Raw genomic sequence first — 25664 nt, 5'->3', positions numbered from 1 at the left:
TTTCCAACACTCTGCAATACCCAATAAAAATATTCTTCATATACTTTGCATTAACAGTACAATCCTTGTGGAATTGTCTGAGCCATCTTGGGTATTTTCGCTCATGGAGCTTGTGCCAAATATGTTCAAACCTTCCTTCCTTCCTTCCTTCCTTCCTTCCTTCCTTCCTTCCTTCCTTCCTAATTTTGCTCCTTCTCAAGAAGTAACGCATCTCTAATGCACAGTGTTTTTGCTTTGCTTTGCTTTTAAAAACAATATTCCCATAGGTCCTCTCCATCAAGTTATGCTGTTGCAAGCAGTGGCCTTTCTGTCTTAATGTTTAATCCCTGACAGGTGCCAGAATTTTATGACTCCTTAAGGACTTTACTACTAAGGCCAGTGCAATATTTCAATAAGTCTCTTGTGCTTAGTTTCTTTGTTAGCTGCTCAGATACAATGCAAAGCAACCACCCAAGTCCCTGCCCTTATCTTACAATATTTATCTCTGATACTGGCATGCATACAGACTCATGGAGCCTAATTCAACACATTAAGGATATGCAAGGAATCAGATCCAGAGATTGTGAAAATCTGATGGATTTTCCTGATATGGCCCCCTGGACTCCGGTTTGCCAGCCCTGCGCTGGAGCTGACTCACTATGTTGAGAGCTGAATCAGCTCATAGATTTTTTTTTCTCTAAGGCAGGCCACAGTTAGTGCCTTAAAAGCAAGCTAACTAACAAACAAAGCACTAGAGAATTCAAGTTGCCCTATTTTGTGCTATTTACATAATTTGGTACACATTGCATAAATCTTGGTAATATGCATGTTTTACACAAACTGGTATCCAAAAAGTACACAGACCTAGGGCAAGTGGTGCAAATCATGCTAGAGCCATGTGCTTTTGGGTTTTGATTTGTGTAGAACATGAAAAATACCACGATGCAGTTAATTGACAGATAACTGAGCTAGGTTGCGATATACTCAGCAATTTGCCTGTTGTTTCATATTACTGTCATGGTTAGGTCCTAAGTATAAACCAGCAGGACTCTGGATGCTTCCAGAAAGAATGATGTTAGTTCTACCAATCAAAATGATTGCGCATCCCATCTTTCCTTCTTAATGAGTTCTTGTTCTTTCTTTTTTCTTTTGATAGAAAGGAAAAAAAATGGAAGAATTGATGGAAAGATATGGGAGAAATTCAAGTAAAAAACAATGTTGTGTGGATCTCCCATAAAATTTTGTGAATGAGGCAGAGCATTGGTGCAATGAAAGTATAGTCTAGAAGTTCTAACGATTCAGTATATAAAGGGATAACTCAGTAGCATATACCATCTTAATCTGCAGTAACAGTATAGCTATGAAGATGACAACTTGAACTGGATCAGGGTGGAAGTAGAGAGATCATTATGGAATTTCACAAAGCCATTCCCTGCCTTTTGAATTAAGCTACACAACACATGAAGCTGCATGAATGAAAAAAAGGAGTCCTGCTGGGTCAGGCCAAGGGACCATGTGATCAAACATCCTCTTCCCCACAGTTGCCAGACAGATGATTTTGGAAAGCCCTCAAGCAAAACATGAAGGCAATAGCTGTTGTTCTGCAGCAACTGTTATTCAGAGGTATAGCACATAATTAATGTATTATACAGTATTAGGTATCCTGTAGGCATCTGATTTACTGATTCTGTTCTTAACTTATTGTTGATACATGCCTTGAGCTTTTTAAAGAAATAGTAAGAGCTAAGCAGATAGTTTAAAAAATGAAGCTCTTATTGCAGCATCTGCTACTCTTAATGCTACCATCACAGCTCCCACTTTTTGCACAGAATGCATCTTTTCTGCATGAAATGCCTGAGCTCTCCACAATCATCACTATGAAATGGCCATCTGTACACTGTATCGTGCTGAGATTATGTCCTGCAAAGGATGGGTGATACTCAGAACATCAGTCATTTTCTGAAAACAGATTTTTGTGTGGAAGGTCTGAGAAGAATTTCTCCAGTGGGACACTTTTGAGAAGGCTTCTCCCAAGAAGGGATGACCTTGGACAGCAGCACAATTCCAAGAAACATTAAAAAACCTTTGACTTGGCTTCCACCACCTAGAAAACAAACTCTGGGAGAGCCTGACCAGGAAAAGAAACGTGGAATACAGTTATAAATAGCAAAGAGGAAAATGGTGTCATTGCTTTTGTATGACACAATTCAATGTTACTATTTATTTTTGATATTTGAATTATACACATACATATATATTGTGTTGTGTCTGTATGACTGCGTTCTTGCTGTTGTTCAAGTGTAAAAGTGGGAACCATTGCTCCTTTAAGCACTCATACATGCCTATTTGGTGCCTGGATTTCTTGGTATGGGCTAAAGAGAATAGATGTTGGAAGAGAAGAAAGTATTCCTAGATATTTGAAGCTGGTCCCAGCCCTTGCAGCTGCCTAGCAAAAAAGTTATATAAACCCTGGATTTTGATATTTTCCCCATTGTCCACACACATATGCAGGCACGCTGCTTTTGCACCACTCACGGTTCATCGGGTTCACTGGTGTAGCAACAGAGAAGGTTGTTGCCAGGCAAGCATGACTTGGTCCTGCTGTCATTGGTGGTTTGGTGTTGGGCTGATTTCACTGGGCTAACATTGGGCTGATTTCTTCAGAGGTCTATTTGGGGCAGTGGGTGCCCTAAAAGCTGTGTGCAGGATGTGGCCTTCACTATGCATACTGGGCCTTACATGACACTTCTAATCCTCACAGGATGCTATTTCTTCTGCACAGAATGTGCAAGGCACAGATGCCATGTGTGCACTTGAACATAGCATGTACCTTCAGATTGCAACCATGTATGCTTAGGATAAATTCTTCACTATATGTCTATGAAGACTAGTCTGGGTGGGATAAACCTTCCAGAAGTCCAAGCTTGATGTCACCCCCTCCTGCAGGAGCAGAGAACAAGATCTGATCTATGCTGAAACAGTCAGCAGCTTGCCACAAATCTATGGGTAATGTTCCGGATCAGAAATTACACTGGCACATGGTGGTCTGTGCAGTCATGTGAATTCGATCATTCCTCCACCTTTTCTGTTCCTAGATAGAAAGACTTCATTAGCTCATGCTATCTTCATTTAGTTTCAATCCTTACATTTCAAATCCCCTACACACGGATATCTGTGGTATTCCTATTGAAATGGGGTACTTTTCTACAAATGCATAGAATAACAAATGCTTAAAGGGTGAAAAGCAGGAGGTCTAAGTATACTGCCTTAGGTTCCTTGCAAGAAAACAGAAAGGATATAATTTTAATTAATTAATTAAGCACCACAGATGGCTGTATTTTTCCACGCTACTAGCATGTTTCCTTCAGGGGAGATAACGTAGTTCAATAATGGTATAAAAATAGCCCTTATAGTGGTATCACTATGAGTTACAACTGCTGTGAGAAACACCAGTGTTATCCACAGCAAACTTATTAAATATGGAAGTTAAAGTATATACATAGACAGGGCATGAGACATATACACATGCCTGGAGAACATAAGCCAGATTGAGTTCCCAAGTGCATATTCCAAGATGTATTCTTTGCACAGAAATTCATGGTAATAAACACCAATATAATACTAAGCAATTGTGTGTGTATGTGTGCAAGAGAGAGAGAGAGATTTATATTCCACTATTTTTCTCACAGAAAACTCAAAGCAGCTTACACCATTCTCCCCTCCTGCCCTTAATCTTGTGCCCCCATAACAATCCAGTGAGGTAGGTTGAGCTGAGTGTCTGTGGATGGCCCAAAGACGGCTCCATGGCCAAGTGGGGAGTAGAATCCAGGTTGCCTGAGTCCCAGGCCCACCCTCTTAACCTCTACACCACACTGGCTCTGGGTAGCACTGATTTATTAAAGAGCTAGCTCAGGAATTTGAGAAATGCTAAGTTTCTTCTCTATTGATACCACTTTTCAGCAATCAAAATTGATGTTTTGACTTTCTGCTCCATTCCAATAACCAGCATCTACCCATCAAAGTACCTTTAAAGCATTCCTAAAGCAGTATCAATTTTCTTGATTTCACAGGCATCATGAGCAAGTGGTGGCACTTCTGTCTTTAAAACAATCCCCTGCAGATTTTGAAATGCTAATTAGAAACAGATTTTCCACTGAGCAGAAAATAGCACCTCAAGTGGGAACTATTCCCTTTCAGAATTAGAACAGGAAAGGTATGAAGATATAGTTTTACCATAATGATCAACAATGCCATAAGCAACAAACATTTGAAAATGTGAGGAATCTATTAAAGGTAATCACAGCATCTAGTGCAATCAATCAAATACATTGTTTGCAAGTGTGTGGCCAAATAGCCCTCAAGAGTCAAGAGCATGTGTGTATGAGTACTAAAACAGCATTTGAACTATGGATTAGCATTTTTCACTACAAGAGCACTTTTCTCTCTGACTTCCTCATCATTGTCCTAAAAGAAAAGAAATTTATATGCTCAAATGTTCTAGTGATAACAACCCTAAATTGGTGTTAGGGAACATACATGAAACTAGAATGGAATCAGAAAATATCTTCTCACAAATGAGTTTCTTAACCTCATCTTTCTGGTAACATTGGTTACAAAGACCACAGTTGTTAGTTTTGGCAAACAGACAGAGATGTAAGTCAAAATTCCAAAGTAAGGTACTCAATGAATAGTTCAAAATAGTCACTAAGAGGATTTGTCTAGATCCCTGCTTCCTCCCTCCTCCCTTTGTCCAATGCCTTTCTGCCTCCCTCAAAACAAACCCTGCTACCAGAACCCCACAAAAATGTCTTTCCCTTCCTTTCTCTAACAAGCCTATCTCCCTCCATAATATACTAGGGATGTATCTTCAGTTAAATGGAACAATGAAGAAAAAGGAGTGGGAAAGCTCTATTTCCAGCCATGATTAACATGCAATAACTTACATGTAGATTCTTCAAATTTTTGAAATCTCCATCCTTTATTTCAGTTAGTTTATTGTTCTGTAAGTCCAGTAGAGTAGTATCTGGGGGAAGATCCTTTGGAACTTTTTCCAAACCTGAAATGTGAAATAAACCCATAAAATGATTAAAAGAAGGTTGAGAATTATCCATGTTTTTAATTCAGCAACACAGCAACTATTTTCTAGGCTCTGTTGCCTAAAATTTACAAAAACTTATATGAACTGCCAATTCTGTTAATAAGAGCTTAGAGATAATTGACAGAGCCTGATTTTCTCTTGGATCCATTCAGGCAGAGAAGGAAAATCACACCATCCAGTGTAGATATATGGATGTTGACTTGCTACCTATTCTTCCGCAATATCCTTATACTCCAATATACAATCTGGATCTTGTAATCAACTTTGTCTTTGCAACGTTGCTCATCAATGAGATCTACAACTCATAAAGGAATCTTATTGTAGCTGGAATGGTAATCATTATTATATTGTATAAGCATTAAAGAACCTTCCCCACTCACAATTTTCTTTACTCCATTGATGGGATCAATCACATGCCAATTCGCTTTCTATTCTCCACCTATTCAAACAAGTGGCTCTTTTAGAGAATGACAGTCAGGTTTTGAGTGCACTGATTCCTAATCTAAGTCTTGCACATTCTAATTATGGCCAGTTAGACCGTAAACTGTAATTCTGAATGACAGTCAGGGGCCCATTCTTGGAAACTTTCCAAATAGCATACTTTGCTGACTTCAGCAAATAAGAAGCACTTGAAGAAGGCCATATTTGGATTCAGTTTCTTGTCATACATCTGAAGGGAGTAAATTGTATATAATCAGTGTAGTCAGACCAAAAACATGCCTCATTTGATTTGCATCCTTCTACTAAAGTAAACAGCTAAATTATCACTGATTGCAATGAGTAAAACATCAGGGTATAATTAAAGAAAATACATAGCGTAATTTTAAAATTTAGGCTTTTTTGCATACCAGGGTGCTCACATTTTTCCCTGATCAAACTGTTCAAGATTTATGAAAACTGAGAACATTTCTAAATGAGACTGCTTAATCAAATTCCATCTTCATTTCTGTTTGAAACTAAAACTATATTCAGGGTGATTTTTTCAAAGATAGTTTCTGCTTCACTGCAAATGCCTGAAGTGCATCGGACAGCTTTATTAAAAACATGTGTGAGATCATTTTCAGAAGTGTATCTCAGTCAGATGAAGCAAAAGAATTTATATTACTATATATTAAAAATACCAGGTAGCTTCACCTATATTACATTTACCCACATTTACCCAAAATACCGTACATATCTTTCTCGCATACCCTAAGTCATGTTCTAGTTCCATTAAAAGTGCCATTGCCAGGTACAGCTCAATCTTATTAATGTCTACTCAGAAATGAGCTTTATGGAGTTGAAAGGAAAAGACATATGGGATTGTAGCCCAAGTTATTATTGTTTCTCTCCTTTTCAAAGTGCACTTGAAGCCTTTCTTTGAGTTTGTATAAAAATATTGGGTGGTTGGTTTCAGTGGCACTAAAGCCTGATTCACTTACTCTGGATCTGATCCTACCTATACTCATTCTCTACTGTGATTGATCCTGTTTCTTAACAGAGGCAAAATTCTGGCTATACATTTACTAGAGAAAGAGTGTTCAGCTACAGTTTTGTTTCTTGCTTCTACTTGAAACAAATATTATTCTTGTTGTATGTTTTGAGTATTATATAAGAGGTGTTCACTTGGGATCCGCAATACTCTAGTATGACCAAGAAACAGGGCCTGGGTCAGGCCATGAAAAAGGCACCACCCAACAGAATAATAAGCATGTCACGAATCTTCAAGAATAGAATCAGCATTCTAAAAGCAGTCTTGAATCTTGAAGGTGATGTTTATTTAATACTACTGCCTATCCTAAGAGTTTGCTAATATTTTTACATGCATTATATTTTAGCAGATCTATATTCCTTCCATCATGGAACTCAAGGTGGTGTACCTGGAGTTTCTAGGTGGTCTCCCATTTAGTCATTGTTCAGACGGAAACTTGCTTAACTTCAGGAAGGTAAGTCCTTGAACACATGCACTGCAAATAGGATGTGCAGCAATGGGCACTGACTAGTTTCAAAATAGTTTAACTGCATCTAATAACTAAAAAGAAGTTATAAGTGCTTATTAAATAGAAACTGAGAAAAGTAATTTGAATTCTATGGAGTTTCAACTACTTTTGAATAACTACTGCCATTCATTCTCAAGATTGAAAATTAATGCATTTGATTGCGATAGTAAGGCTCTTGGTCTGCAACCTTGTCCCGCAACACCAACCATTAATGGTCATTCATGCCAGCCCTCAAGCAGAAATAGATCCTGTTTCCTTCTCCCTTACATTTACTTTCATGGCACGATCCTGGCAGAGCATAGTGGATGTCATTGACTTGGATATCAGAACCTTCTGAATCAGTAGGTAGCATTACCCAGCTCATGTCCATAATAATACAAAATAAACCAATAAAAATGTAGCCACTGACAAAATGACTTTCTCTGTTTCCCTTGGGAATGAGCCACAATTAAGACTCTTGTCCCAGTATATAGGTATAAGTAATTAAAGCTGCTCCTTAAATAGCAAACTCCATGTCGACCTTCATGCTCCTTTTATACAACTACTGTTTTCCTGAGACGAGGTGAACAGTTAGAGTATTCTGTCTACCGCCATGACTGATAACCATTTTCACACTTTCTCATACTGAAAAGGTATGGATTAAAAGGTAAGGATTAAAAGTTATCTTCTGCTCATTTTTTATCAGGATTTGACCAGTTTGTACATCCCAAACCAAGACCAGACCAGTATACAATCTGTGTTTGAAATCTGTATTTTCAGTGTTTGACAGGTGTACAGCAAGTGTACAGCATATGTACAGAAAAACATGCATACTTTTGAAAAGAAATTCACAAACATGGGCAAAATACATATATTTAATGTGTGAACAATTGACGCCTATATTTGAAAAAATAAGCATAAAATATGTATGCAAAAGGAAAAATGCAAAGCTGGCCTGTCATGGACATGAGATAGCATAAGCTTCAGGTGGAATTTGGAGGACTTTAGTGAGCTCTGGCGAACTGGCAGCATTGTAAGAATGACATTCTCATGGTTTCATCCTTCCCCTTCCCCAAAGCATAGGAAGATGAACCTATCAGTCACTTAGATTTCACTAACTTCCTTCTTGCACAACATTCAGAGCAACTAATGCAAAAGATGCTATTTGCAGACAAAGTCTGATGCCTCCCAGAAGAGAAGGGGCTATGGAAGCTTTATCCTGGGGCAGCTTCCATTCAGTTGGACTAAACAGTCCAGTTCATCTTAGGCTTTGGACTTCATCTGAATCCAAGGCACATCTTAGCATATGGAATTCAAGTGAAGAAGGGTGATTCAATTACATTAAAACCATAAGGAACAATACTTCACACTTCTTTAAATCCAAATTTTAAATCACCTGATTTCCCTATGCAATACTTAATTTTTGTTCAATCTCCTGAACTAATTTAATGTTGAAATGTATTCCTATTATATTTCCAGGTATGCCCAAGAGCGAACTACTCACATTTTCCTTTCCTCTCTTTGTATATAGATTTACGACAATATTACCATCCACCACACTGACTATGAAAAAACTTTGGCCCCAATTTTTGATTCTTCCTTCTCCTTAAGTCCCCAAATTAAGTGTGCTGCCACATCACTGAACAGCGTCACTCTGCACAATATTGCAAAACTCAAGCCCTAGGTAAAAGGTAATGCTCTGTTCTTATCCTGCCTTGGATACTGTTGCACTTTTCTTCTGTCTGAGTTTCCATTCCAAAATGCCACCCTTGCCTACAAAACTATTCATCTCTCCTGCCACAATAGCATGTGACTTCCTCCTTCACTGGCCTTTTGTCTGCTCAGAAATTCATCATATTTGTTTCAAAGCCCAACTCCTTTGGATTCCAAGGCTGAAAAAGTTGACTCTGACTTTAGCATGGTATTAAACAGTTCGTAATGCAGGAGCAGCTGGAACTGCCTAACGTATCTAAACCCATACTTTTTTATTTCTCTATTGTACTTGGGTTTAAGATAAAGCTCCTTGCCACTAAAGTTTGTTTAAGAATCGCATTTCTTATATAAATGGTTGCAAACACAACCTGAACAAACTTGCATGTTTCCTTACCCTCTGAATGTTTAACAAATTAAAACACATGGAACAGATCCAGCAACAGGAAGTTTTAATGACAGTGATTGATTTTCTGGAAGATTATTCTATTCGTTGCTAACTCCTGACTCCATCTGAGTTGTTAGATCTTTTAATGTGCATTGTCTTTTCTATCTTTTGCAGAATATAGTCTGAAATAGCTTTATCAAATGGCTGGGAAGTTCTGCACACTGACTTTTGACTTCAAATGAGGAGACATCTCCAAAATGAGAAGACTGGTAAAGGAAGTTGCAAGGAAAAGCACTTTGGCATCAGTGCTTTTTAATTTGATGCCATCAGCAAAGTTGGGCACCTCACTTTTCTTACATAACTTAAGAACATGTTTAAAAGCGCTGGTTCTAATATAGATCCTTAAGGCAATCCATTGTCTACGTCTCTCCACTGCAGGAATTGTCCATTTATTTGCTTCCTGCTCTTCAAACAATTACCAATCCACAGCAGGGCTTCTCCTCTTTTTCTATGAAATATAGTGGTTAATTATAAATAAGTGTAAAGTGTAACAAATTCAGGGGCAGATAATCCTGAATTCACATAGAGAGTGATGGGAACTTAGCTGGCTGAGACTGATCAGGAAAATGAGCTGGTGGGCAGCATGGTGAAGGCATCAAGTGTGCAGATGGTGTACAAAAAGGTGCATTCCATGTTGGGAATAAATAGGAAAGGATCTGAAAATAAAACTGCCAATATCAAAATGTGTTTACACAATCAGTGTTGCAACCACACTTGGAATATCGTGTATATTTCTGGTCACTGCACCTCAAAAAAATTATTATAGAACTGGAAAGGACAGAATGGTCTGTGGACTGGGGCAACATCTATGTAAGGAGTGTTTTTACTCCTTGCCTCATAATATTCGTAATACCTGAGATCATCCAGTCAAGCGGAATGGCATGAGAGCAGAGCAGATACAAGGAAGGACTTCTCTGTGCCATGTATAGTTAAATTGTGGGTGTGCTAGCCCAGGAGTGGTGATGTGCGGGCAGCTAAAGAGGCAATTGGGTGAATCCGTGTCTTATGGGGGTATCCTTTGTTTGAAACAAGAAGTGATATATAAATATTGCTAATTAAAACATAGATGCTATTCAGTGACTGCTGGTCTTGGTGGCTGCATATTATTTCAGGCAGTGAGCCTGTAAAGGCAAGTTACTGGGGAACACAGGTGGAAAGGTGCTCGCATCTTGTTTCTGACAGCATCTGAGTAGCCCTCACTGCTTATGCACAGTATTCATACTTCCCCTTCCTTCCCTACACATTGCTATCTCAGCCTTGCTTCCTGTTAGTTTCTCTCTCGTTTCTTTTGCTTCCTTTTCTTTATCTTTCTTCATAGTCCACAACATTCCTACTTCACCCCAAGGGCTACGAGAGCACGGCAGGGCTAGAAATCTACCCCACTGAACTCCTGTTGCCACCACACCATGGCAATGTGAACATTGACTAAATCCATCAGTTTCAAACCTCCGCTGACTGAGAGTGGGGTTTGCTGGTAACAGACCATGGGGACCTATGCCAGCAGCCAAGGAGGCAATGCTTCATCCATACCTGCTCTACAGCCAACAGATGGGCTGGTCAACGCAAATCGCTGTGCGAATGGACTTTGCCTACCCCGCCTGTAGGTTCTGTGGGATTTCATAGCTTTTATTTGCGATACTTCCCAGACCCCCAACGTCCTTTTCCTTCGTCTCTGTGGGTCTCTGCCATATACCTTTCTCTCAGGATGCTTTCGTGTAGGAAACTGGTGCCTTGTGTGATTCATTGCACAACACTCACTGTTTGGCAGCAATTTCCCACCACGCCACCATGTGGTGAAGAACATGCGGGATTTATGCGGTTCACTACATGGAACTGGTTTGTGTGTGATCGTATTTCTTTAGAAATTCCCAATATGTCTGTGGTTTGTTCCATAATACTCCTAATTGCTATTCTATCTATCCTTTGAACAAACCTATCTTTCAAACACAGCTGGAGTACACTGTACACAGGGAGAAAGCTATTAGCAAGACATATTTAACTTCTAAGAAAATACATAAATTGCACATTAAGCATGAAAATTTCGACAATCTATTTTCATTTTTTAAAAGCCACTAAGGGTGCAGGCCTATGCATGACTAGTTGGGTGATTTTGGAATATGTAGGACTTTTCTGTCTAAATATGCATAGGATTATGCTCTAAGGATACCACATTCATAGCAAACCTAAAACTGATTTAACTCTGTCTAACTACACAACTTCCAGTTACCCAAAAGAATGTGGATGATGGGAGCAAAATGCCAATGGTAAGGGCAGGGATTAAAAAGGGAGAAAAAATCTCATCCTATTTTTGAGCTAGGATTTGATCCCTTTGAATTCATATTCAGTTTGAAATAAGAGTGGGTTTCTGTAACCTCCAACCAGTCCTTTTGTCAGTAATTCCATCATTCCCACCCCCAGCACTTTTGGACAAAAATCTTTCCATTTCAATCAAGGGACAATTCAGAGGAAGTAAAAGTCAACCTTTCTTTAACTGTAATTGTTCCTGAGAATGCTCAAGAGAGCCACTCCCTTTAGGAGAGCATCTATTTCCTGTAAGGGAGCATGAAATTTGTAGTTTTATGTCTCTCACTTTAATTCAGGAGGCAGATGACATGGTAAGAAATGAGGTTTCTGAACATGTCTCTGAGGATAATTTTCCATTAAAGAAGACCAGCAAGCTTTTCCTGTACCTAGTGAGCCTCTAGTTAGTTTGACTCCCTTCTCCAAATTAAGTTTCTTCTCCGAGTGGGAAGGAAAGAAGGCCAGCAGAGAAGGAAAGTTTTTATTTCCTCATTAGTTTTAGTGTATATAACTTTCTACATAATGTCTGTAAGTGCAAATGGATTGGCGATATAGTACATGAAAAGTCTTCAGCTAAATGGGATTGATTGCCAAATGTGCTGGCGATCTTCAAAAGCAAATATTTAATTGAACATGTATCAATAATAGATATCAGATAAACTATGAAAACGCTGTAAGGTGGTTAATGTAAGATTTTCCGTGCCACATAGTTTTCACACAGAGAGATATTGATTGTGTCTGCTCAACACACCAATCCATGGTGGCTTCAAATTCACAGTGGCTTCCAAATCATGGGGGCTTCATGATTTGTCAAAGCCCAAGATGGTATTGTCAGGGTGGTTTACAAACTTACAGACCACCCTGACAAGCCATGGACTGTTGTAGTGCATTTTAACTCCTTGTGACCCATGGAGGGGCAACCCCACAACAAGTTTGGCTGGAGCAGCACAATTGCCTAGTAGCCACTGTCTAGTACGAAACCTCACTTGGACACTTAGGGAGAGCCATCATCCCGCTCCACTCCTCTCCCTTAGTTCTCCTGTGGTATCTCCTGGGAAACCAGCCAGGAGAACTGACGGGGGATAGAGAGGCAAAGAAGTGCCTCAGGAGCCCTCACATGCCCAGGAGCAAACAAGCTGCAGTGGGTATCTTTCTACCCAGTATGGCTGGTTGTGATGTCCAGATCAGTTTATTTATTTATTTTTATTTATTTAGTAAACTTCTATGCCGCCCCATTCGCCAAAGCCTCGGGGCGGCTCACAGTTCTGTATAAACAGTCTCTGGTCAAATCAGTTTCATGCAAATCAAAGCTTTTGACCTAACTATGATGTACTATGTACCTTAATCTGTTCTCAAGTGGATGGAGTTAGAATTTCTCTAAAATGCAAGAATGCATTGAGATATATCTGTATCTCAGCTATAAAAAATAATAATGGAAAGTCAACCTCCACCCAGATTGTTTAGCATCTATGTTGATATTAACGTAAGCTATCAAACTCAGCCAAACCAATTCTCCAAGAACATTTTCATGTTTGAACATTCACTCTGTAGGGAATAGCAACATAAGTAAGTGGTAATAAGCTTTTTGAAAGCGTATGGTAACAATATTTTGTCCCACCCTTGCATGGCAGGAAAGAAGTCTGGATAGGAGTCAACTAGAGTTCTTACTACACAGCAAAATTAATTCAGTCCACGTTCTGGGACTTAACTGCTGGCACAAAGCAACAGATTTAGGAAGCTGAAATCCCTATTCAGTCATTCCAGTGCTTTAGAATCAAGCAACATTATAAATGTGAGCAATGCATATCATATGCCAGAGATATAAAATGTGCTAATAAATTGGGGTACAATGAAACCTTCAAAAGGGGTATTATTCAACTGTGCAACTCCAACAAAACAGAATATGGAGTTCTAGTAGCGCACTTTACAACAGGCTTGTATCAAGTGAATTTTCTGAGATTATGCAGACATGAAACTTATTAATTAATTAATTTCATTTTTATACTGCCCAATAGTTCAGGATCTCAGGGCAGTTAACAAAGTTAAGGAAAAAACATGCAAGATAAAAACAACTCAAAACAACAAGCCACAATAGCAATTCCAATTGAATCAGCATAGAAGTACAGCAGTGGTACACAGTAAAATGCAATGATAAAAATGAAGCTAAAATAAAACTGTTAAATGCTGGGATTACATATCCATTTATTTATTATATTTATAGACCACCTTTTCCCTGCAAGGATCCCAACGCAGCTTACAACATTTTTCTCCTCTCCATATTATTCTCGCAACAACTCTGTGACGTAGATTATGTTGTGAGGCAGTGAGTGGCCTGAAGTCACCCAGTTGGCTCCATGGCCAAGTGTGAACTAGAACCTGGATCCCTTCCATGGCTTTTTCTGGCAATTTATATGAAAATGGCATTTGCCACAGATGTGACCTCAGGCAGGAAACCTGCAAAACAGGTGCAGGTGCCAAGGATTTATGATGAATCAAAAGCAGTACTTGACTTTATGTTTTCTGCTGAACTGGCTCCACAGACATAGAAAATACACTAAGAGAGAAGTAGCATGTGGACCACAAAGTGGCAAAAGCAGAAATATTCATAAATCCAGCATTTCCCAAGCAAGTGCTCAGTGTTACACTCTCCCAAATTCCCACAGATTCCGCCAAAACTCTTTTAATATTCTTGCTCCTGGAAAGAAAAACTAACAGAGAACACTGGATGGTCTATCCTGCAATATATTCTTTCCTCATCTGAAGCATTGTGATTAGACAGCCCTGGTAAAATCCTTCACTTTCTTTCCGTCTCATATTTCTCCACCCCGGAAGTTTCCTTATATGGAAAAAACATGGCGAGAAATGTAACATTTTTGGAGACATTCTATCTGTATCTCCATGTCCTCTGCTCCCATATCTTCAGGAGTGCTCAGCTTCCATTTGCTACAGAGGAACACTACTTCAATCCAGACATCTGCTAAATCTATCCAAATCAACACAATTCAGATCTGGATTCAAGTTTTGAATGAACATTTAATCATAATCATGAATATCTGCTGGTCCAGATAGCTCTAGCATATTCTGATGTACTGTCAGCAAGTTATATCTATAAAAATATACATACCTAGGAATTCAGTAAATCCCTTTATTTCAGTGTTACAGATAATAGAAGTGTTGACTAACCAGCGCTGAGTAAAGGGGACCTGGTATCACTTCCAAATCACATGGTACTAGTTCCCCTTACTCAGCATTGGTTAGGACTCATGCAGAGTACTGTGTCCAGTTCTGGGCACCACAGTTTAAGGAAGATGCATCCAAGCTGGAAAGGGTTCAGAGGAGGGGAACAAGGATGATCCATGGACTGGAAACAAAGCCCTTTGACAAGATATTGAAAGGCTGGGCATGTTTAACCTCAAAAAGCTAAGGCTGAGGAGAGATATGATGGTGCTCTACAAGTTCTTGAAAGGCTGTCAAAAAGGAGGAAGGGATCTCTTTTCAATCATCCAGGAGTTCAGGACACAGAACAATGGGCTTAAGTTACAGGAAGTCAGATTCTAGCTAGAAATCAGGAAAAAATTCCTGACTGTTTAGAGCACTATAACAAGTGAACCATTGACCTAGAGAAGTTGTAAGCTCTCCCACACGAAAGGCATTCAAGATGCAACTGGACAGCCATCTGAGAGAGATGCTTTGACTGCATGCCTGCACTAAGCAGGGAGATGGACCCTCTGGCCCTCTGGGCCCTTCCAACTCTATGGATTCTAAGGTTTTAGGACATGTGAGGAAAATCTGGATTATTTCTGGACAGCCAAGTGCCATTGTAAATACCCACACTTCATCATCTTCACTTCCATCAGCATGTCATGTGACACAGACAGATGTAAATGCTGAGAAAAGATATTCACTATACACACATAAAGTTGTCAACCATCTTAAGCTAATGGCCCAATTTTACCCTTACTTCATTGATGGTCTGGCTCTGAGATTTACTAACAAGACTCAGAATGTTTATGTCATGCAATTCATTTCGGACATGTACAATCAGGCATTAGTACCTCCATTCTTTGTAGAAGTCAAGAAGATAATATTTTACACGCTGGCTTTCTAAGTGCTTGACTAGTATTTGTCAATCTTCTGACATCTGCTTCTGTTTCATATTGTTGGAGCTGAGCGGCCATCTGTTTGTGAAGCACTTTACCAGTTATTCACCCAGGGTATGTAGTAGATGTTTTCTCAATAAGAGCTACTGTTTGGGAACTCCGATATAATGGTATATTTTGAATCACTGGAACTCATAATGACTGTGTGTGTGTCTGTGTGTCTGTAAGGTATAAATATTTTGTGTGTGCGTGTTTGTGCATGAATACATAAGCAGCAGGACATACCATAATAGTCAGCTTATTATTAGGATAACCATGACTTCAATTTTAAGAATAGTCTCCATTAAACTCAGTGGTACTTATTTCTGACTCCATAGATTCCACTAATAGAACACATTGAACTTTAATAAAAGAGCAACAGCCAGTTGAAATGTAAGTTTTAGCTTTTAACACAAACAATCTTGCAAAGAAGCATGACTGTTTAAATTTCTATCCTGAAGTAGGAACCACATCAAAGCAAGAACTATTTAGCCTCTGCTTCATTATTTTTCCCATTCTTTGACTACTTCTATGCTAATCTGTCATTGTTAGTAGTAAAAGGCCTTGTTATCACTCCATTCACTTGCCAGAGTAAAAAAGGTCTCCAATTACTTGGTGATCAAGAGGATGACATCTCTAATTATCCTCTGAAAAAAGTGGCAGAATTGTGCTCACATTTCCTCTGCACTACACCTCTGGCAAAGGAATATCCAGTAACTCTGAAGTATAGGCATCCGTGATCTGAAAAGGGACTTCTCTTTCAACCAAAGGGAACCACAGATTAATGAGGGGCAGGCACAGAACTGGAAGGGAGGCACAGAAAAGTTGGACAGTAGGTTTGCTATGCATTATGATGTTCATGTTGCTTCCCGCATCAAATGCTTTACCTGTAGGTTTGTAAAGAAACTAAATATCATCAAGGGGAGTGTATCAAGGACCAGTGGTCTTCCTCCAAAGGTGCCCAAGTAATCACACTCAGAAACACTGTGAACTTGCTACCATTCAGGAAAGTGGATCTAACTCTTCAACTATAACAGTGGGGCATAAGCAGATAGCGTATGGGTTGTTTTTTAATAGCTCCCATTGAATCCTAGCTGTGAAATATGAGACACAGTTGATCAGAAAAATCTGCTTTCTTGCCCCAGACTGTTTACAGGTCTCTCAGTGAGCACCCCTTAACTGTTGTTCAGATAAGTACATCATTGCCTGCTGTAATAGCGATCAGTATAGAATTATCATGGCATTTGCAAGTTTGAGTTTTGAAAACTTATGGAAATTAAAACTATGCTGCATTTGTAATGCACTCAGTTGAAAGTTCATAGCAGGCCCCTGGCTATAAGGAACTGAAATGAAATAAAATGATAGGACAATCAACCCATTTTTAAAAATTGTTGCAACTCAAATGAATTTAAGTAACAGAAACCATATTTCGATAATCTTAGATAAGTTATGAAAATACAAGCCTCTCTGTTCAGTCATTATTTTTATGGAGCATATAATTCTTTAATTGGTGTTGTATGTTTGTGAAAGACCAAGCTGTATATCTCACTATCCACAGGTTGCCTGTATTTTGTTTCTGAGAAGCCATTGGTGGGTTAGAATTTTTCTTTCAACACTGGATCCAATCTTGTAGCCAAAGGCAACATCTTACTATCCCTGTTTGCACAATGCAAATTTATTTAGGTGTTCAAGCCTGCACTCAGTAATTGCCATGGCCCTGCTTCTTTGGCATGTCCAGTCGATTCAGTCTTTGGAACTATGTGCTCCTTTACACCACTGCATATCAGCCACATCTGATCAACCAATTTCAACATCCCTCCAAGCATTAATTCTAGATTTGTCTCTTCCCTGGTTGCAGGAAAGGACAGCTTCCCATAGTAGTATGCAGTGGTGGTCCCAGTGCTAATGCTAATGCCATTGTGCTAGCACAACATCAGTTTTTACACAATGCAGTGGGAAAAGTGGCTCTTTGCCTTCAGCCCTGTATTTTAGCAGCAAATCACCACAGGGTTTATTACTTTCCTTTAGATTTACTCCTTGACCTGCTCTCTAAATCCTCCTTCACTCTCATGTCTGGAAATTATCAAGGGCGTGTTTGCATTTTTCACAGAAAAAAATGCTTTCATTTTAATCAAGTTGGATTAATTTATACCATTACTAATAAGCCATAACTAAATACCAGAAAATATAAGCTTTCACACTCTCAGTGGCCCAAGTTAATATCAACAACTCCTTGGTATCCCACTCATATACTCATTCAACACATTGATTCAGTTTTCAAGGAAACACTGTAAGATACAACTTCTTGATGAAATGATGGACAACAGAATTTGAGATACAGAATTTAGAACTTTTTTGGGTTTTAAATACCATTCTGAGTGTGCAGTCCCATCACTGATGTCTGTTCATGCATTGTAATGCACTAAAAATTGACTTTTCCATAAAGAGGAATACCTGTGGTCTTGAATGAAAGGCAGGAGAAAATGGAAAGCAAGTGGCTACCATTTCTTTTGTGGTGACCCACCACAAAGGCCCTATTTTACTAGTGATCTATGTATTCACTGACCTCGATGTGTCTTGAGAAAATTATTATATGGATGCAATCATAGCAACAGCTAAATTATAGCATGATAAGAGAAGAATTTCCTAAAATAAGCTAGTGTTCCTTGTAAACTCACATAAGAGGTAACCGTTCATTCTGCTTACCTAAATCAGAACACTGCACAACCCGAAGGTAGCACTGACATCGGAATGGACATATTGGCATTGGAGGATATCCTGCAGGAGGTTCAGGAGTCCCAGAACCTGCTTCATCTTCAAGCATGAAGTCAAACAAGCCTTTTTGATGGAACGGCTTGGCCAAACAAAGTGGCAGGAGCAGAAGGAAAAAGACAGCCACCTTCATGATTTAGTTCATGTATTCAGCAGCACTGAATCTACAAATCAAAGCACAGGTGTACAAATTGATAGCATTGTTTGCTCATATCTTTTACAAAAATATAATTTAATGGGGTTTTGGTAGCTCAGTGCTACAGCCTGTTAAGACAATAATAAAAGCATTGCATTCATATCATTTATACAGAAAACCAGCAAGCATTACTAACACAGAGATCCACAAATGTACATAGAGCCAATTGTAAGCACTTATGTTTGGCTACTTTTATTTCACTTGTATATATTAGTAACAGCCACTTGTGTTAGAATTCTACACAATAAATAAGGGAAGAAGAAACCACATTTCCATTCTTGGTTAATATTGCAATATTAAAATGTTAATATTGCAATATTCAGTCCATTTTAAAAATGGACTGAATTCTCCTTTTCTTTCATTATTATGATTCACTTGAAATTCTGAGGCTTGTGATAGGAGGTTGTTTGTGCACATGTGGGGGATCGTTTGTCATCTGGCCTTTAAAAAACTGGCAGGTCGGAAAGTTCATGTAAAAGGACATTTCATAGCACTTTAAAGTAAGTGTTCCATATCCAATTGATTATTCTTGGTTTCCTTTACAGTGGTGATCTTGCACCACCTGGCAACCCAATCAGGCTTACCATAGATTGCCCCCTCCCACTTCCCTCTCTGTCTTCCTCCTGGTATCCCATGGACCTGCATGACAGAACTCACCTTGTCTCTTCTTCCCGCCGCAGTTGTGTGTCCTTTCATGGTCATTGATGCTTTCCCACCATTTTCCACATCTTTTCAGAGACTGAGTTTTGCAGTCTCTATGCTGACAGCCAATGACAATCCTTCCAAAGTGCCCAAGTGGCAGATGGAGCAGCCAGCGCTGGTTTGCCACTTATTTAATTTGTTAAAGGCATCAAATGTGTGCACATATGTTTTTGATTATGATTTTCTTTGTTAGTTCTGGGTTGTAAAGTGCATAATTTCAGCTACTTGTAGCTTCAAATGTAAGATGAAATGTAATGTCCTCATAAGTGCCTGGTGTCAAAGGATGTTGCCTGCTTTGACAACAACAAGCAACTAACAGGACATTAACCAGGCAAGGCTTTAAATTTCACATTGTCAGAGTTGTGCACCTGCAAACTATTGACCAAAAAAACCCAACCCATTAGTGTGCAATTCTGAAGCAATAAATTGAAAGTGCTAGCAAAGTGACAGCCACTTCAATTAAGCACTTGGACACTCTGCGGGGGTTGTCACTGCCTGTCATTTCAGATAACGTGAAAAGTGTTCTATGAAAAAAGGGGGGAGAAGGAGAAAGAAAAGCTGGAGAAGCCACAAAAGGGTTTACAATGGCAGCAGGGAAGAGCTTGGATACTTGGAGCAGCTGTTACTCATTGTGGCTGAGAGAAACTTGGAAAGAATGGCAAAAGGGTTTTGCTGCTCTTGCTGAGCAATGCACATACTGCTTTCCACTACCCATGATGTTTCTCATGTTTGCCTGAGGTAACAGCCCATCATGACTTGAATAATCCCTAAAACAGCCTATGAATTATCAGGTTATGATAATTAGGGTGGGAGTTTGGGGAAAAAAGCACCCTACAGGAGGCTGGGTCTGGGTTCACGTGAAAACCCATAGGGCAAACCCATAGGGCAAACAGCTAGTTACCCACAACGGGTTGCCGTGTTGTGCGAACCCAATTTAATCCAATTTACAATGGACTGCCACAAGAGTAAGGGTAAGCTGATAAAAGTGATAGCCAGACTGCCTACTTCTGTGAGCCGACAGATATCCAGACTTGGTAATACCCTTAGCAAGACTGAAGCAATCCTCCCAAATCAGATGCTATGGGCCAGACCACCTTTTGTTCCTTCCATGCAACACAGCCATTCCCTTCTGATGGAAGATGGAACTGTTTATGCGGGGTCACTACTTATAGATCAACAAAAGAGAGGAAATGTATTACCCCAGAAATGGCAAAAGAGGACAGTAATCTTCGTAACATGTTCATATGCTAATTAATATATCCAGGTGCAAATGCTGAAATAATTATTAGACTTTACATAGAAATGCACTGCATCTTGCCATAGTGTGGAAGTCTGTGACCAGGTGACCCATGTCCTCTCTCTGCTCATGTTGACAGGCAACAGTGCTTATAGTCACAGGATCGCTTTTTGAATACAGGATGGATTGAAACAGAGGACAGGCCTCAGGTGACCCTTCAAATAGAGGACTGTCTTCTGCCGCAGCCCTGTCTCCCAACGCATCCCCTTATCCTGCTTCAGCTCCAGTGAAGAACAGTGTTCTAGTGTCAGTGCTGATGTAAGTTTCAGCTACCAATCCAGTCAGCTTATGTATGGACAATAAGGAGGGCGTGCTATTTTCCCCTTTGCCTCAGGCAGCAAAATATCTTCCACCAGCCTTGCTTCCTCCAATTTTAAATTTCCCGGTGGGTGTAGTACAGGAAAAGGCATAGCATGGATCTGGAAGATGTATGCACATGACTTGTGAAACCCTTCTGCCACCATTTTTTGACTATGGTACAAGAACTGAAAAAATAACAGATAAAGAGGGCTGCATGACATAAATAGTTAAATCAGTTGAACCATGATGCATGCTTTTCATCAGTACTTTTTAAAATACAGCAATATAGTCCTACAGAGTCTTATTCTCAGTGTATTTGGATTAGTTAATATGTTAATAAGGTGGTATGAATACTGTTTCCTCACATCACAGTGCCATCCTGTATCCTTACATTTGTCAACAGAAACCACACATGATGGATGGATGACACAATTTATCCCATATCTGCATTGCCAGAGTGGCACTGGTATGGGAAGAAACTGTATCATCCACTTGCTTACTGTTCATAAATGTTACTTGTGCCAGAAGAACTTGCTCTATGGAAGCAACTCTCATGCTAGAGTGACCCTACAAAAGTTAGGCCACATATAACCTCCAAACTCTTTCTGTGAGGCTCTCCATCTGCCATCACCCTCAAGGCATTTTCCCTCAGACCCTCACTCTTCTTCCTGCAACAAGCAACACCACCTACTGCTGTTTTCCCTGTCACTTTCTTACAAAAACAAAATTGCTCGATGAAAGGATTCCACAGGAAAATATTGTTCCAAAATGGACTGCATTCAAGTTAACATTTCTTCATTGACCACTGGATGTTTAGTTTTCATCTAAATGGTAGGTTAATAATTTTGTTACATTTTGATTTAAGATGTGATCCTCTTTAGGCATGAGGCACTCTAATGAGGCTCCTATGTCCCAGAAGGTTGGGGACCACTGCCATAGAGCAATGGCAGGCAACTTTCTGGGCCAGGGAGCATCTGCAAACTTGAGAAATTGTCCTTGGTTCTACCATAAAATGGTTGCAGTGGGAGGTGTGGCTCAGCCATAAAGGCAAGTGACCTGCCCAAAAGCTGAATGCCGGGCAGAGGTGACATCTGAACACTAAACCACTCATTTGAAGCCAGTTGACAACAGCAACAGAAACCTGTTTCACAGAAAGCAAACTCCATTTTACCTGCCCCCACCCACCCACCCAAATCTGCAACTTTCTCCTTCCATAGAGCATTACTTTGTAGAAGTCGCATTTCTAGACTGCAACATGTGAAAGTCAGGATTATGAGGATGGCAAAGATAAATAAGCAAGTTTCAACAGACATAGTGCATTTATATGTTTAACAGCAGCCATGGGAAGGCAGAGCTACATGTTCTTTTCTGCCTTGTGAAAGGAAAAGTGGGCAGGATGGGGCTGAGTGAGGTCAGAAGGGGAGGAGCTTCAAGAGCAGGCCGCACCCCCTCCTTGATGTCATCCAGTCCTCCAGATTGGCCTGGGGATGGGTATCCAGCCCTTACAGCAAAAATGTTTCACTTCCTCTGTTCTAATTTAACAATTTTATTTGAAATAATGGCCTTACCATAAATTGAGCAGTATCTTTTTCTTTTCACTCCATTTGCTTAGGAATTAAAGTGCAAAGGAGGAAACGATAGATTTTATTTCATTTTTTACTACACCCATCTCAGCAAAGCTCTGGCTGCTTTCCATGGTGTCTCCTCCTGCTGCAGGCTACACCTTTCATTCTCATAACAAGTTCCTGTGGGAAACTGGATTTGACTCCAGCTCACCCATGGAGTCCATCACTGGCCCTCATCACCCGGCTCCAGAGCTAACAGTCTGTAATGGCACCATGCCACACCAACACTCAGAGCTCCTTATCTCCATTTTTAGTAGTAGCCTGTAATATGCAATTATTATCTCCATTAATTGTGGAGTCACACATCTTACTGGTATTTTTAGTCCAAAGGTATATTCTAGCAATCAATGTTCTGGGGAATCCAAAATGGAACCTCAAAGGGGCATTAACAGGTTCACTATTTCTTCTTTCAGGCAATCCTAAAGATGATTGATATGGCCCTTTATTTCCCTTGGGGTGATAGAACATTATGGTTTCATGAAAGCAGTACTGTGCCTTGGACTGAGACTAGAATACAGCTTTTAAATATTTAAATGAGTCCTATAACCGCTGCTGGTAAAGAATCAGCTGGAAGCGCTGGCCTTACTCTGTATACCAGGCACATGATACAGTCATGGTAGCTCCATGTAAGTCACTGCTCTAAGGAAACCCAAGATGTACACCCCTGCTTTGTCTCTGTGTGCTTGCTGGTCACACAATAAAGAATTACACATGTTAGCTGAGGTTGAGAGTAAAGGATTTAGGAAGATTTTCTAAAAAATTTTAAAAATGTGATTGCATTGTCTTAAACATTCATAAGACTGTTTTACAGTCTGCTAATTAACAATGGCATTCTGATTGATTCAGAGGAACATATTTGTCAGTAGAAGTGCTGAAGATTCCAGTGTAAAATGTATGAAGTGTATGTACATGTGCTTGTAAGCTGCAAATTGACAACACATGCAGGGCGGTGGTGGGGAATCATTGTGTTGCGAGGTGATGCATATACATGGCATGGGGTGTGATGGGGAGGGGGGATAATTCCATACTGCATTATGTTGTGGTATATCTATCCAGGAGTTTAAATCCAGGCAGCCTGATCCATGAATCAGTTGAGTCAAACTCCTTGAAGTAGATGTTTGGATTAACTGATTTCTAGAATTCAATACTGTGTCTTTCCTTTTGAAAACAAGAGGGGCTTTTCTAGGCAGGGAGGGAATTATAACACAAAGCTTCCTTCACCTCACTCCACAGTTATCTCTTCAAAAGCGTCAGCAGCAACTAACATAATGCATTTATTTTCACAGCAAATAAATAAGGCATCAAGAAATGATGAGGCAAAGAATACATTCTGCTGGGTACATTGGAGATTTTGGGAGCATATTCATTTTCATTTTCAAACAGTATGAATGCCTGTTTACATGTTTTGTAGTCTTTTACTATAGTCTGTCTGTTTACCTTTACATTTTTTAGTCAAGAATCCTCTTGCCTGAAATAGGTAATCACAGCTTACATATGTAAGATATCACTTTGCAATGTTTAGAAAGATATTTGCTGCTTTGGGCAAAGCACTCCTCCCAGCTCCACAACCTTTTAATTTAAAAGTATCTCCTAGTTTTCAAACTACAAAACATGAAGTTTCAAACCTTTTTATCTTACAGCATCTTATATGCCAAACTGCATTACAGTAACAAACTGCACAGCTGCAAAATGTCTTAAGGAACATACAACATACCAATCCTTATAGAATTACACAGAAATGGCCCCAAAAGTAAAACGCCTGCTAGGAAATGTTCACAGCTCTCGACAATGTTCCCAAGTAATGCAGATGTAACAGGACTAAAGTTTTACTTAAATGCCCCGTCTTTCAAACTCCATGTTCCCTCTAGCTGTGACTGAAGTTTTACTGTACTGCAGCAGAGTTCAGGATAATTACTGAAAACCATACCTTTTAATCCAGGGGTTTGCAACAGGCGCCCTCACAGCTGAGATGCAATTAAACGAAAAGATTCAAGCCAGGCAGAAGACCGTGCAGGTGTGGAAAGGAGGAGGGGTGGCTTACTGCTCAGTGACTGTCACTTGGTGGAAAACCCTCCTGCTTCTTCTATTCCATAGCACAGTAAAAAGTTAGGTTTCCTCAATGAACAGAATCCAGGCTGCTGACACCCACAGTAGATCATATGGTAATGATATGTCTGCTGTATTGTAGCCAGAAACTTTATCAGCCCCCTTTTCTCCCTTTTCCCTTATTCCATTTTTCTGTGTTCAGGTTTCTAAGTGCTTTTACAGAGCAGCACAAATACTTGATGCCATTTCCCTCCCTTACTTCATCATTTTCTTCACATATTTTGTTCAGAGGGCTTTCTGACTTTGATTCATTTTCTTTAGTGCAAGAGAAACTAGATTCCCAGTTTAGTTTCTCATACCCAAGGAAATGGAAGGCAAACAGTCTCCCCAAGTGAGTCAAAATATACAAATTTTCAATAGACAATAAATAAGTAGTCTTGGCTTAAACTAGTTCTGCAAATGTGAATGTATATTTAATAGCAATAAAAGAAGCAAGTAAAATTTTATTATAATTAAATTCCATGGTTTTGTACTTTCAAAACCAGAAAGGACTAGAACTCATAGTCTTATCTTGTCCTTTAAGTAATTATTTTCGGCTTTGGTCCAATGTACATTTATTAAAGAGTACATCACAATAAACTGAGTGGGACTCACATCTAAGCAATCCTGAGATAATGTTTCATACTGACCATGTTAAAAGTGAGAAGCATGGAAATTAACATGAATTAATTTCTAAGCAAGCAGGTTGTTTAAAAAATATCACAACTACAAATATACACATCCCGTTTTTATTTATTTTGGTAATGGGGAACTATATGCTGTTTACATCCTCAATAGTGTAGTTTTTCAAACTCTGCAGAAGCTACTCATCTATACCCTAGTGAAGTCACTTGAGTAACTGCTATTTATTTAAATACATAGCTTGGAGTAAGGCCCAAGGAACTCAGTGTATCTTACACATACAATTGGGATGCAAGTGCCAAGGAGCACATGTAGCTTCACTCTACCCTTTCCTTTCCTGCATAAAATTTGTGGTTTTGTGACTCTGTGTTTAAACTTGTACTTTCTTTCTCCCCTCAGGCTGCAACCAGGT

The 25664-nt window shown here is 39.5% G+C and overlaps 1 protein-coding gene across 1 annotated transcript in view; it reads right to left on the bottom strand.

Annotated features, from left to right (window-relative positions):
* The window catches only part of DCN (decorin), a 37065-nt gene extending 12400 nt beyond the window's left edge, over positions 1–24665 (bottom strand). Inside the window, exons 1-3 of the mRNA XM_044455765.1 lie at positions 24453–24665; positions 18340–18569; positions 4923–5035 (exon numbers count right to left, since the gene is read on the bottom strand). Coding sequence (XP_044311700.1) covers positions 4923–5035; positions 18340–18538 — 312 coding nt within the window. The 5' untranslated portion in view covers positions 18539–18569; positions 24453–24665. The remainder of the gene's footprint in view (positions 1–4922; positions 5036–18339; positions 18570–24452) is intronic.
* Positions 24666–25664: the final 999 nt, after the last annotated feature.

The sequence above is a fragment of the Varanus komodoensis genome, unplaced genomic scaffold, assembly GCF_004798865.1.
Source record: "Varanus komodoensis strain SLA01 unplaced genomic scaffold, ASM479886v1 scaffold8, whole genome shotgun sequence".
Taxonomy (NCBI): domain Eukaryota; kingdom Metazoa; phylum Chordata; class Lepidosauria; order Squamata; family Varanidae; genus Varanus; species Varanus komodoensis.
The sequence above is the reverse complement of the archived record's forward strand: the minus strand, read 5'-3'. Positions and strand labels throughout refer to the sequence as shown.